This window comes from Coregonus clupeaformis, chromosome 36 (genome assembly GCF_020615455.1).
Source record: "Coregonus clupeaformis isolate EN_2021a chromosome 36, ASM2061545v1, whole genome shotgun sequence".
Classification (NCBI taxonomy): Eukaryota; Metazoa; Chordata; class Actinopteri; order Salmoniformes; family Salmonidae; genus Coregonus; species Coregonus clupeaformis.
The window spans coordinates 36,861,666-36,876,081 of NC_059227.1; the positions used below are offsets into that span (position 1 = coordinate 36,861,666).

Sequence of the window (14,416 nt, forward strand, 5' to 3'; positions counted from 1 at the left end):
TGAACTTCTTCCATTTTCTAATAATTGCGCCAACAGTTGTTGCCTTCTCACCAAGCTGCTTGCCTATTGTCCTGTAGCCCATCCCAGCCTTGTGCAGGTCTACAATTTTAACCCTGATGTCCTTACACAGCGCTCTGGTCTTGGCCATTGTGGAGAGGTTGGAGTCTGTTTGATTGAGTGTGTGGACAGGTGTCTTTTATACAGGTAACGAGTTCAAACAGGTGCAGTTAATACAGGTAATGAGTGGAGAACAGGAGGGTTTCTTAAAGAAAAACTAACAGGTCTGTGAGAGCCGGAATTCTTACTGGTTGGTAGGTAATCAAATACTTATGTCATGCAATAAAATGCAAATTAATTACTTAAAAATCATACAATGTGATTTTCTGGATTTTTGTTTTAGATTCCGTCTCTCACAGTTGAAGTGTACCTATGATAAGAATTACAGACCTCTACATGCTTTGTAAGTAGGAAAACCTGCAAAATCGGCAGTGTATCAAATACTTGTTCTCCCCACTGTACATATTAATATACGTATATACAGGACAGTTAAATTAGATCTTTAGAAAGAGGAAAGGCGCTGTGATACAATATGTTTTTTTATTAAAGCTAAACTTGCTTTTTGCCTGAGTAGCCTCTTGTGGCAGTGCATTCCTCGATGACATGGCTCTATACATTACTGAGCGACTCATTAAATCCGTTTTCGGTTTGGGTCCTGGTAAGAAACCCAAGACCTGCGTTTACACAGGCAGCCCAATTCTGATATTTTTTTACTAATTCGCCTTTTGACCAATCAGATCAGCTCTGAAAAAAATCTGACGTGAAAAGATCTGATGGGATTGGTCAAAAGACCAATTAGTGGGAAAAAGATCTGAACTGTGTAAACGCAGCCAAATGTTTCTCAAAAAGACTAGAAGAGAAGTAGTCAATCTTCAACCCTCAACCAGGAAAGACTATCAAGCATGTTGTTACACATATAGTGAGAGTACAAATATGCACATGACATATTCTATGTAGGACAATCAGGAAAAAGGAGTGTATAAGATGTGTATGAGATCAAATACATCAGACTGCATCCAAATCTTATACATCTTTACGTAGTCTCTGTGTGTGTGTGTGAAAATAAAAATGAAGAGAAGAAAATGTTGATCAGGATGACCAATTACATGCTAGAGGGTCTGTTCATGTGATGAGACTTTCCCCTAGCAACACAGACTGCAGCTGTTGCCATGCAGATTTGATGCAGCGGCTCCAACCAGGCAAGCAGGTCACGTACAAGAGCTCAGCAACAGCTTGAAAGACCTCCCTCAGTGTGATCTGAATATTAAAACTGTCCTCGCTGCCTGGATCAGAGTACAAACACATGAGGAAAACAAAACAATAATGTGTGTCTGGAAAACATCTCCCTGTGTAATGAACATCATTATATTGCTGCGTTACACAGACAGAGGCAGAAAGAAAGACAGACAGATAGATCCCCTCTGGCCACCATACTCGAAGGCTTGTACATGCAATGTTGGAAAGGGAGAGGCTATACCAGGGTTCTCAATAATAATAGTGGTTAACATGTTTTTTTAATGACTCCGTCATCTCTGTACCTCACACATACAATTATCTGTAAGGTCCCTCAATCAAGTAGTGAATTTCAAGCACAGATTCAACCATAAAGACCAGGGAGGTTGTTCAATGCCAACACAAAGAAGGGCACCGATTGGTAGAGAAATATAATATATAAAAAAGCAGACGCTGAATATCCCTTTGAGCATGGTGAAGTTATTAATTAGCCTTTGGATGGTGTATCAATACACCCAATCACTACAAAGATACAGGCGTCCTTCCTAACTCAGTTGCCTGAGAGGAAGAAAACCGCTCAGGGATTTCACCATGAGGCCAATGGTGATTTTAAAACAGTTACAGAGTTTAATGGTTGTGATATGAGAAAACTGAGGATGGATCAACAACATTGTAGTTAGTCCACAATACTAACCTAAATGAGAGTGAAAAGAAGGAAGCCTGTACAGAATAAAAATATTACAAAACATGCATCATGTTTGCAACAAGGCACTTAATACAAAGCGTTATTTTGGGGGCAAATCCAACAAAACACATCACTGAGTACCACCATTCATATTTTCAAGCATGGTGGTGGCTGCAAAATGTTATAGGTATGCTTGTCATCTGCAAGGGAGTTTCTTAAGATAAAAATAAATGGAATACAGCTATAAGCACAGGCAAAATTCTAGAGATAAAGCTGGTTCAGTCTGCTTTCCAACAGACACTGGGAGACAAATTCACCTTTCAGCAGGACAATAACCTATACTGAACAAAAATAAACGCAACATGCAACAATTTAAACGATTTTACTGAGGAAATCAATCAATTGAAATAAATAAATTAGGCCTTAATCTATAGATTTCACATGACTGGGCAGGGTCACAGCCATAGGCCCACCCACTGGGTTTTTCCCCACAAAAGGGCTTTATTACAGATAGATATACTCCTCAGTTTCATCAGCTGTCCGGGTGGCTGGTCTCAGACGATCCCGCAGGTGAAGAAGCCGGATGTGGAGGTCCTGGGCTGGTGTGGTTACACGTGGTCTGCGGTTGTGAGGCCGGTTGGACGTACTGCCAAATTCTCTAAAACGACGTTGGAGGCAGCCCATAGTAAAGGAATGAACATTAAATTCTCTGACAACAGCTCAGGGGGACATTCCTGCAGTCACCATGCCAATTCCACGCTCCCTCAAAACTTTACACATCTGTGGCATTGTGTTGTGTGAGTGTTGAGTGTCCCCAGCACAAGGTGCACCTGTTAAATCATGCTGTTTAATCAGCTTCTTGATATGCCACACCTGTTAGGTGGATGGATTATATTGGCAAAGGATAAATGCTCACTAACAGGGATGTACACAAATTTGTGCCCAAAATTTGAGAGAAATAAGCTTTTTGTGGGTATGGAAAATGTCTGGCCTCTTTTATTTAATCTCATTAAACATGGGACCATCACTTTACATGTTGCGTTTACATTTTTGTTCAGTATAAAACACAAGGCAAATCTACACTGGAATTGCTTACCAAGACAACATTGAATGTTCCTGAGTGGCCTAGTTACAGTTTTGACTGAAATCGGCTTGAAATCTATGGCAAGACATGAAAATGGCTGTTAAGGAATGATCAACAATCAACTTGACAAGCTTGAATAATTTTTTTAAGAATAATAGGCAAATCATGTACAATCCAGCTGTTGTAAAAGCTCTTAGAGATGTACTCAAAAAGACTCACAGCTGTAATTGCGGCCAAAGGTGCTTCTACAAAGTATTGACTCAGGGGTGTGACTACTTAAGCAAATGAGATATTTCTGTATTTCATTTTCAATAAATTCGCTAAAAATTCTAAAAACATGTTTTCACTTTGTCATTATTGGGTATTTTGTGTACATTTTACATTTTAGTCATTTAGCAGACGTTCTTATCCAGAGCGACTTACAGTTAGTGAGTGCATACATTCTTTTTTATTTTATTTTTCATACTTGCCCCCCGTGGGAATCGAATCCACAACCCTAATATGTTGTTTTAGTCAAATATTATATATATTTGGGCTTCTTGCAGTCAATTTGCAGTCTACAAATTATTTGTAATTATGTTCCAGACACCTGACCATCCGCCCAATAAAAAAATCAGCCTGCGGCTGAATCTAGTTGATGATCCCTGGGCTATACCGATACGCCTGGTGCTCAAATCGATGATGTATGTTATGCAGCTGAGAATCGAGTGTGGAAACGAATTTATTCGGTTCAGTCAGTCGTCCTGCTGGCAAGAAATGGCTCTGGTTAAAACTTGTAAATGAAAGTGAGATTTATTTCTATGGGCGAAGGAGAAATAACTTGTAGTATATGTCACAAACTGTATTTGGACACCATCTCCAATTTGTTCCATCCCACTTGATTTTATTTCGAGTAGGATAGAAGCCTATATAGAATACAGATAAAATAACTTGTAGTCACCGTGATAGGCCTGCAGTCTACACTGCTCAATGGGGAGAGTTTGCGCTGCAAGCCGGCAACACAGCAACACAACAACACTGAGCGCACTAGCGTCCTTCACTCCCGTTTGGAGCAGTAAGGAGATGGAAGTAGCTAGATAGTGTAGCCCAGGGGTCCAACCTTTTCTAGCATGAGAGCTTGTTTCTAAAAAATGAAACAGTTCGCGAGCTACTCACTTTTTTCTAGCCTTCAAATAGGCACATTCTTCTCTTCTCCTCTCCCCTGCAACTCTTCCCCTGGTCCTTATTGTACAAGAGAAAATAGTTCACAATGTTTTCTGTCAATATACCTGGTAAAATAATGGTTAAGAAACAACTCTAAGGGGAGCCTATGAAATCTGGGATTTTCCCCCAAATTCTGTTTTATATTTTCCAAAATTAAGGCGTCAGACTTTTACTTTTTCCGAAATTGGATGTTCTGAGTGCATGTCAATGCTCAAATCACATCAGAATACGTTTTTGTTTTGGTCTGGAAGAAAGCTAACAAATTATAATTGTTTTTGTGTAATTCTCCTTTAATGAGGAATGTGCTGTCCAACGTGCAGGTCTAGCAATGGTTCTGTACTGCTGCTGCTAATTTCATGGCAAATAGATACAAATTATATATTTCCTCATGATATACTTCTGCCAGGTAAACCTACTTTGCAGTCAACATTTAATTAAGAAGGTTTTGGGGAAACCCACAAGATGGTTATCACAACAACTGGCTGGCGAGACACAGAATGCCGCAGCCCGTCTGGTGTTCAACCTTCCCAAGTTCTCTCACGTCACCCCCCTCCTCCGCACACTCCACTGGCTTCCAGTTGAAGCTCGCATCCGTTACAAGACCATGGTGCTTGCCTATGGAGCAGTGAGGGGAACGGCACCTCCGTAACTTCGGGCTCTGATCAGTCCCTACACCCAAACGAGGGCATTGCGTTCATCCACCTCTGGCCTGCTGGCTCCCCTTCCTCTGCGGAAGCATAGTTCCCGCTCAGCCCAGTCAAAACTGTTCGCTGCTCTGGCACCCCAATGGTGGAACAAGCTCCCTCACGACGCCAGGACAGCGGAGTCACTCACCACCTTCCGGAGACATTTGAAACCCCACCTCTTTAAGGAATAACTGGGATAGGATAAAGTAATCCTTCTACCCCCAAAAAAAAAAAGTGTAAAGTGGTTATCCCACTGGCTATAGGGTGAATGCACCAATTTGTAAGTCACTCTGGATAAGAGCGTCTGCTAAATGACGTAAATGTGCCCTTGAGCAAGGCACTTAACCCTAATTGCTCCTGTAAGTCGCTCTGGATAAGAGCGTCTGCTAAATGACTAAAATGTAAATGTAAATGTAGAGTGATATACAAATGCACGCACCACAAAGACAGACATGGGCAATATCGCTGGAAATTAATTGGCAGATTTTGTGTTAGGTTTTTGGGGCTTTTTAAGCCAATAGTGGCTAACCAGTTGTGGGATACTGTCAATGTTTTGTTGATTTGATAGTAGCTGATGGTGTCGAAAAGCCACTGAAGTCAGAGATTTCCAACTTCCCAGTTGTTTTGAACGCGGCATGGGGAACTCGGAAATCTCCGACTTCCGACTTCAGTGCCTTCAAAACGACTGGCAACTCGGAAAAAAACGAGGTCCGACTGGAAAAATCGATTTGAATGGTCATCCAACTTGGATTTCCAACTCGGGAACTCGGGCCTCTTTCTAGAGCTCCGTCTTTCCGACCTGAATATCACTGACGTCCACTGTTTTGACCTCGTATTTTCCGAGGTCCCAGTTGTTGAATGCGGCAATTGCCTCTCCATGTTGGAAAGTACCGATCATGAGAATGACAACATACATGACGTCATTTCGAACATGGGAGATCTGCAATTTCCGGCTTTCGAAACCAATGATTTATTTATACGCTGCTTCTACCTTTTCACGGAGCACGCATTCGCGTTGACTTATAAATAAACTTTAATGGCATTTTGTTATTCTATTAGCAATTAACGTGATTTACGGCGTTAAAATCGTGTTGCTCTCATCTCCTTTGTTTGGAAATAAGTGGGCGTGTGTTTCAGCTTCCCCTGAAATACAATCAGGAAGTTGTCCTGCGCCATTTCCATCGCTTCTACGCCATCTCGAAGACCGTGCTTCTAGTTACAATAAGATTACGCCATCAACATCGTTGGACTCTTCTTCAATTGATCAAAAAACCCACTGCAATCTATCTGCATCGAGGTTTTCGGACAGACTTTAGTTCCACCATCTACTATGTACTAGATAACGTCGTCGTGTTAGCTAGCTGTTGTCGATTGTTGTAGTAGTAGTAGTGAGGTGAACTAACGTCGTTGGCTAGCAGGTTAAAGTTAGCCTAGTTTATATTTTAGAACGATTTGCTAGTATCGTTGATGTGTCCTCCCTCTCCACTTTGAAGTCATGTTGGGCGAATCACTAAGTCATATTGAACCAAATCTGGACAACGTTGAAAACAATAAGCCATCAATTTTGACTTCCCACCACGTCGGGGCAAGCCTAGGCAAAACAAGGCAAGCACTGTTGAAGAAAGGTGGCAGAAAATTGCGTTCAACAACGTCAGGGTTGCAGCGGACACACCAGCAACCGCACCAAAAAACGCTGAGAAACAACCCCACGCGTCTTGCAGACATCAACAACAACGTCGCAGCTCCGAAAGCCCCAAGTGCCGAGCTCGCGACTGTGCTGACCCGTCACCATATTAAGCAGGGGACAAAGAAAGAGGTATATATTCAGTTAATTTAGTGAAGTAGATGGTTTTCGTTCGTATTCTATGCTTGTACATGTGGTTATTTCTTTGTCCATTGTTAGTAAAACATTATGCTGTTTTTATCCTTGTAAACAACACACGCATTATGCAACTTGACACCAATTCGCTTGAAGCAGTGTGATGGATGGAGTCTTTTCCCCCTTTACTTTATTCTGAATTTGCACATTGATCTTCAGCCCACGACCCAATTGTAAAATAGTGTACTCGCTAGGTCAGGGTCCCCCCCCCCGGGTGCACGTATTTTGGTTTTTGCCCCAGTACTACAAAGCTGATTTAAGTAATCAAAGCTTGATGATGAGTTGGTTATTTGAATCAGCTGTGTAACTCTAGGCACAAACCAAAACGTGCACCGAGGGGGCCCCTGGACCGAGTTTGGGAAACCCTGCACTAGGTGAATGACAACTCCATTCACAACAGTATTCCAAATCAAATTTTATTGGCCACATGCGCCGAATACAACAGGTGTAGACATTACAGTGAAATGCTTACTTACAGCCCTTAACCAACAGTGCATTTATTTTTAATAAAAAAGTAAAATAAAACAACAACAAAAAAGTGTTGAGAAAAAAAGAGCAGAAGTAAAATAAAATAACCGTATGGAGGCTATATATACAGGGGGGTACCGGTGCAGTGTCAATGTGCGGGGGCACCAGCTAGTTGAGGTAGTTGAAGTAATATGTGGGTAGAGTTAAAGTGACTATACATAAATAATTAACAGAGTAGCAGCAGTGTAAAAACATGGGGTGGGGGGGCAGTGCAAATAGTCTGGGTAGCCATGATTAGCTGTTCAGGATTCTTATGGCTTGGGGGTAGAAGCTGTTGAGAAGTCTTTTGGACCTAGACATGGCACTCCGGTACTGCTTGCCGTGCGGTAGCAGAGAGAACAGTCTATGACTAGGGTGGCTGGAGTCTTTGACAATTTTGAGGGCCTTCCTCTGACACCGCCTGGTATAGAGGTCCTGGATGGCAGGAAGCTTGGCCCCAGTGATGTACTGGGCCGTACGCACTAACCTCTGTAGTGCCTTGCGGTCGGAGGCCAAGTAGTTGCTATACCAGGCGGTGATGCAACCAGTCAGGATGCTCTCGATGGTGCAGCTGTAGAATCTTTGAGGATCTGAGGACCCATGCCAAATCTTTTCAGTCTCCTGAGGGGGAATAGGCTTTGTCGTGCCCTCTTCACGTCTGTCTTGGTGTGTTGTTACCTACCCTTACCACCTGGGGGCGGCCCGTCAGGAAGTCCAGGATCCAGTTGCAGAGGGAGGTGATTAGTCCCAGGATCCTTAGCTTAGTGATGAGCTTTGAGGGCACTATGGTGTTGAATGCTGAGCTGTAGTCAATGAATAGCATTCTCACGTAGGTGTTCCTCTTGTCCAGGTGGGAAAGGGCAGTGTGGAGTGCAATAGAGATTGCATCATCTGTGGATCTGTTGGGGCGGTATGCAAATTGTAGTGGGTCTAGGGTTTCTGGGATAATGGTGTTGATGTGAGCCATGACCAGTCTTTCAAAGCACTTCATGGCTACAGACGTCAGTGCTACGGGTCGGTAGTCATTTAGGCAGGTTATCTTAGTGTCCTTGGGCACGGGGACTATGGTGGTCTGCTTGAAACATGTTGGTATTAGACTCAGTCAGGGACATGTTGAAAATGTCAGTGAAGACACTTGCCAGTTGGTCAGCACATGCTCGGAGTACACGTCCTGGTAATCCGTCTGGCCCTGCGGCCTTGTGAATGTTGACCTGCTTAAAAGTCTTACTCGCATCTGCTACGGAGAGCGTGATCACATAGTCATCCGGAACAGCTGGTGCTCTCATGCATGCTTCAGTGTTGCTTGCCTCGAAGCGAGCATAGAAGTGGTTTAGCTCGTCTGGTAGGCTTGTGTCACTGGGAAGCTTGCGGCTGTGCTTCCCTTTGTAGTCTGTAATAGTGTTCAAGCCCTGCCACATCCGACGAGCGTCAGAGCAGGTGTAGTACGATTCAATCTTAGTCCTGTATTGACTCTTTGCCTGTTTGATGGTTCGTCGGAGGGCATAGCGGGATTTCTTATAAGCGTCCGGGTTAGTCCCGCTCCTTGAAAGCGGCAGCTCTACCCTTTAGCTCAGTGCGGATGTTTCCTGTAATCCATGGCTTCTGGTTGGGGTATGTACGTACGGTCACTGTGGGGACGACATCATCGATGCACTTATTGATGAAGCCAGTGACTGATGTGGTGTACTCCTCAATGCTATCTGAAGAATCCCGGAACATGTTCCAGTCTGTGCTAGCAAAACAGTCCGGTAGCTTAGCATCTGCGTCATCTGACCACTTTTTTATTAACCGAGTCACTGGTGCTTCCTGCTTTAGTTTTTGCTTATAAGCAGGAATCAGGAGGATAGAGTTATGGTCAGATTTGCCAAATGGAGGGCGAGGGAGAGCTTTGTATGAGTCTCTGTGTGTGGAGTAAAGGTGGTCTAGAGTTTTTTTTCCTCTGGTTGCACATTTAACATGCTGGTAGAAATTAGGTAGAACGGATTTAAGTTTCCCTGCATTAAAGTCCCTGGCCACTAGGAGCGCTGCCTCTGGATGAGCGTTTTCCTGTTGACTTATGGCCTTATACAGCTCATTCAGTGCAGTCTTAATGCCAGCATTGGTTTGTGGTGGTAAATAGACAGCTATGAAAAATATAGATGAAAACTCTCTTGGTAAATAGTGTGGTCTACAGCTTATCATAAGATACTCTACCTCAGGCGAGCAAAACCTTCGAGACTTCCTTAGTATTTGATTTTGTGCACCAGCTGTTGTTTACAAATATACACAGACCGCCACCCCTTGTCTTACCGGAGTCCGCCGTTCTATCCTGCCGATGTAGCGTATAGCCCGCTAGCTGTATGTTATCCATGTCGTCGTTCAGCCAGGACTCGGTGAAACATAAGATATTACAGTTTTTAATGTCCCATTGGTAGGATAACCGTAATCTTAGGTCATCCAATTTATTTTCCAATGATTGAAGATTGGCTAATAGGATTGATGGGAGCGGCAGTTTACTCGCTCGCCGTCGGATCCTTACAGGGCACCCCGACCTACGTCCACGATATCTCTGTCTCTTCCTCATGCGAATGACGGGGATTTGGGCCTTGTCGGGTGTCTGTAGGATATCCTTCGCGGCCGCCTCGTTGAAGAAAAATTATTAGTCCAATACGAGGTGAGTAATCGCTGTCCTGATATCCAGAAGCTCTTTTTGGTTATAAGAGACGATGGCAGAAACATTATGTACAAAATAAATTACAAATAACGCGGAAAAACACACATAATAGTACAATTGGTTAGAGGGCTGTAAAACGGCAGCCATCTTCTCCGGCGCCATTCTATTCAGTTGGTAAGAGACAAACATTCAGTAAATACTAGGAATAGATTGTCCACCATCTGTGTTATCCAGACAGAAAAGAGAAATAGGCAAAATAACATTTCGATTTAGAGCAATAAAGAAATTGAATAATTTATCTGAGCAGACCAGAAACATTTCAATATATAAATTCTAGCAATACTTTACAACCATTTTAAATATAATAAATTGGAAGGTTGTGCAGGACTATGGTAGATGAAGGAATCAATCTATATTTTCAGACTGAGTATTTATCTGGTCAATATGTCAGTGTTATGTCTGTTTGTAACAGTGTGTTATATGTGAAAATGTGATTGTATTATAAATTGTATTTTAATGTTTAATTACTCTTGGAAGATTAGTCCAAATGAGGACTAAAAGAGATCCTAATAAAAAGAAATGACCGTTTTTTTTAAAAACAGGTTGGGTTGGGGAACGCTGTCAGCATATATACGTCACTCATTGCTTCGAGCCACACCCACCAAACGGATCAAACATACCTCAAAGAATGTTGAACGTTTTGGGGAAACTTGTTGGTCAGTACAATCCGTTACGCAACGTAGCAAATGTTTAATCGAACTGAACTCTCCCCTGCGTTCTTGAACAGACTATGGTACCTTTGGTGGGTGTGGCTTCAAACAATGACTGACATATTTTAAAGGGCAGTGGCCATGTTGACTGTTCAAAACTCCTCCATGTTTTTCAAGTTGTCATTCAGAACTGTTTGGGTTTAATTGAATGTTGCGCACCATTTTTCCGTACTGAAAGCAGCCCTGTTGACATAGGAATTTGATACACTATGTACAATCAATGTTTATTAAAGGTTGACCTGAGGAGATGTGCTACAGGTATTTAGGTTACTTGTTATGAAGGATTTCAACGATGCTGGCGATGTGCCAGTTCCTGAGATGTTTACATATTGCATTGACACCAACAACAGATGAGGTGGAACTGGAAATGTTTCCTCAAGTGTTCTTCAGAGCAGTCAAAGTAGAAACTATTTGCGTAACAGTTAGAATGGTTCTGACAGTGTGAGATTGTAACGTTTGTTTCTCTTTCCTCCCAGCTGCTGAAGTCAAAAAGTGGGAGAGTGGAGAGGGCCACAACACCAGGTGACCAGTCTGTCCACAACCTCCATAGACTCGATCAAGCTGCCCAAAATCTCAACACCCGAAGGAGCAGGCACGTTAATGCACCTTGCAATGCTCCCTCAGTACAGAAAAATGACAACAGCTGCCACCCGAAGCCCAATTCTGCTCCCTTCCAGCTCCTCCGTAGAGAGGAGAAGAATCCCTTCAACTCAGTTGACAATGTCAAGATCGTGAATGTATCCCCAGCTGAGCTTGTACCTGAGGATGAGCTCAAAGACGGAGAGAAGATCTATGCTGGAGCTAAATTCAGCGAGCCCCCATCTCCAAGTGTCCTGCCCAAACCACCCAGTCATTGGGTCGGCGAGACTGCCCCCCAACATTCCGACCACAGCCGAGAGCAAATTACTTTTCATTTGAAGTCTCTGCTGAAGGTTCAAGATAAACCATGATCTCAATGGATGGAAAATCTTGTCAAAAGGATCCTTCTTTACCTGATCAATGACAAGAAATTTGGCACTGAAGAATTTGGACTCTGAAAGAACTGGAACTATAACTTAACAGCAACAGAATGTAATGAGTTTTTGATCTGTAATACAATTTCACATGTTGTTTTGAGCAAGCGGCCTTGTTTTTGTGGGGATTTTTTATGAACTTGTGTAAATGTATATACTGTAAACATGTAATATAAGTGTATATTTTTCATGTTATTTTAACAGAAAGTATAGTTTTGTTACTGAAGCCTAAAAAAAGATGTTCACCTTGAGCTGGTGCACTATTTTACTGTTCCAATAATAGGCCGCATTAAACGTAAGAGATTTTCTTACAAATTTGCACAAGACTGACTGAACCAACACGGGTCCCCATAGTGGCAAGCATAGAGTTGTGTGAATGTTTGGGGTTCTGTGAACCTCGGCCCACCAGTTGTGACTGCTATTGCCCTGAATGCACTGCAGGGAGGATCCACAATCTTCAGGGAACTCTCTGGAAGGATGGTCTAGAAGACGGTAACCTCGTCCCTAGGCTCAACGACAGAGGGAGCCACCTGGGTGGACGAGATTAAGAAGATGGAGTGACAAATGTGAGTCTCAAAATCAAGAATTCCCCCTCCGACGAGGAGGACAACTGCCGCTGCAGGCAACAGACATTCAGCACTGACTGAGTGCCCTTTGTTTTGAATCTCTAGCACTGACACGTTTCTGTTATGTTTTCTTAGAGTTTTGGTTTTGTCTTTCATTTGCCCCCTGATCACCAGTGTTGTGTTCCATCTAAAGCACTGAGAATGTTTACCGGAAGTAAGATGTATGATCATTTAGAGTGACATTATCTTTATTATTATGTAACACACCTTTGACCCCTTCCCTCTGGAGCTAGGCAGCTGCTAATTCTTGTACCTTCACTCAGTGTCACACACAAATGATGAAATTGTATTACTGTACCAAAGACTTACACATTTTTTTTGCAAATGTTCAAAAAGTTATTTTAGTCCAGTGACTAAATTTGTATACATCTTAAAGCAATACACTCACATTGCAATTAGAACTGTTTTTTAAATTTTATGATGCATTTCATATCTAAATTCACATTAAAATATTGGCTACCCCCTATATGTTGTCTGTCTGTTACCATTCGCCTTCACAAGTTGAAAATGCTAAGATGTCAGACTTCACAATGCCTGTCAGTCTCCCCACAAGTTCATTGGTTTATTACTCTAGTAATATATTATACATCAGAGAACTAGTACTCTAGTTTCAGCATTGATTGTAGTGGTTGCGGATAAATAACTTACACAACAAAGAAATTAACCAGCAGCAAACTAAAATATAAATGCAACAATTTCAAAGATTTGACTAAGTTACAGTTGATATAAGGAAATCAGTCAAATAAAAAATTCACAATGGCCAAATCAATGGATTTCACATGACTGGGCAGGGGTGCAGCAATGGGTCCAGCAGCAAAACGGTCTGCTCGAAAGAAAGTTAATGAATTCGACCCACTAAAACTTGCCAGTACTCCGGTCGCTTCCCAACAACCTGATGGCTACCCTCCTTTCCCCCCAGACAACTCCAGCTCTGTGGAAGGGGGGAGGGATGAAACACAAAGGCTTATATTTTTGCACAAGGATTTCGTTTGAAAGAGCTAATAGACGTTGACCGATTTTAAGAACCAATGAAACAAGGAGGGGGTGAACAATGGGAAGTCATTGATTTTCCTTTAAACAAAATATATAATGTAAATATAATTTACAATGTATGATATTAATCCAGTTTAAAAATAATTGTAAATATATTTTTTTTCAAGCAAAAAAAACGTTACAAAACAAGAAATAATGTAAACAACTGATTGTATCTCATGAAAGAGAAAATAAACAGAGAAATCTGGTTTTAAAGCTAATCTTGTTTAAGCCTCTATGGGATCGGTGTCCCTAGACCAGACAGTTGCAGCTCAGTATGCCATGTGTGACAAGAATGGCCTTGTAAACAACAGCCAACTTTCCGGGACATAGACATGTCTTATATGGGCAGAAAGCTTAAAGTCTTGTTAATCTACCTGCGGTGTCCAATTTACAGTTGCTATTACAGTGAAAAAACACCATGCTATTGTTTGAGGATAGTGCACAACAACAACTGCTTTGATACATTCACCTCTGAAGGTAAATAATGTACTTACATTCAGTAATCTTGCTCTGATTTGTCATCCTGAGGGTCCCAGAGATAAAATGTAGTGTAGTTTTGTTTGATAAATCCATTTTATATTCAAATGTAGGAACTGGGTTCTAAAGTTTAACAGCACTGCTGTCTCTGGCTCCACACCCACCCCCGCCTGGCCATCTAGAGGTGTGAAGGTTAGTGTCTTTTCTGTAGGGAAGCTAATGATCCGTCATGTATGACATTCCTGGGAGTGTGTAAACTTTAATTTTTTATTACCATAGCATTTGTGTATGTTCTCTATAGTTATGTACATGAAAATGTATACATTTACCAATTCGGCACATTTGGGAAATCTACTGGCAGACTTGATACAAAATATTGTGTAGTGATGTAATTCTTCACTGGATCAGTCTGAAACTTTGCACACACACTGCTTCTATCTTGTGGACAACATCTAAATTACATCTAGAATCCTACATCACTGTCTGGCCTTTCTCTTGCATTTCAAAG

At 42.0% G+C, this 14,416-nt stretch overlaps 1 protein-coding gene across 1 annotated transcript; it reads left to right on the top strand.

Moving 5' to 3' along the window:
- The first annotated feature begins 5,898 nt into the window (after positions 1 to 5,898).
- On the top strand, positions 5,899 to 12,862 carry pnrc1 (proline-rich nuclear receptor coactivator 1). Its single transcript, XM_041865041.2, has 2 exons — positions 5,899 to 6,764; positions 11,234 to 12,862. The coding sequence occupies exons 1-2, from the start codon at positions 6,444 to 6,446 to the stop codon at positions 11,705 to 11,707; spliced, it is 795 nt and encodes a 264-aa protein (XP_041720975.1). The 5' UTR covers positions 5,899 to 6,443; the 3' UTR covers positions 11,708 to 12,862.
- Positions 12,863 to 14,416: the final 1,554 nt, after the last annotated feature.

Bases quoted from the DNA above. Each gene is read 5' to 3' on its own strand.
- pnrc1 (XM_041865041.2), top strand. From the start codon at position 6,444: ATGTTGGGCGAATCACTAAGTCATATTGAACCAAATCTGGACAACGTT. The intron at 6,765-11,233 runs GTATATATTCAG...CTTTCCTCCCAG, and splicing joins AGCAGGGGACAAAGAAAGAG to CTGCTGAAGTCAAAAAGTGG.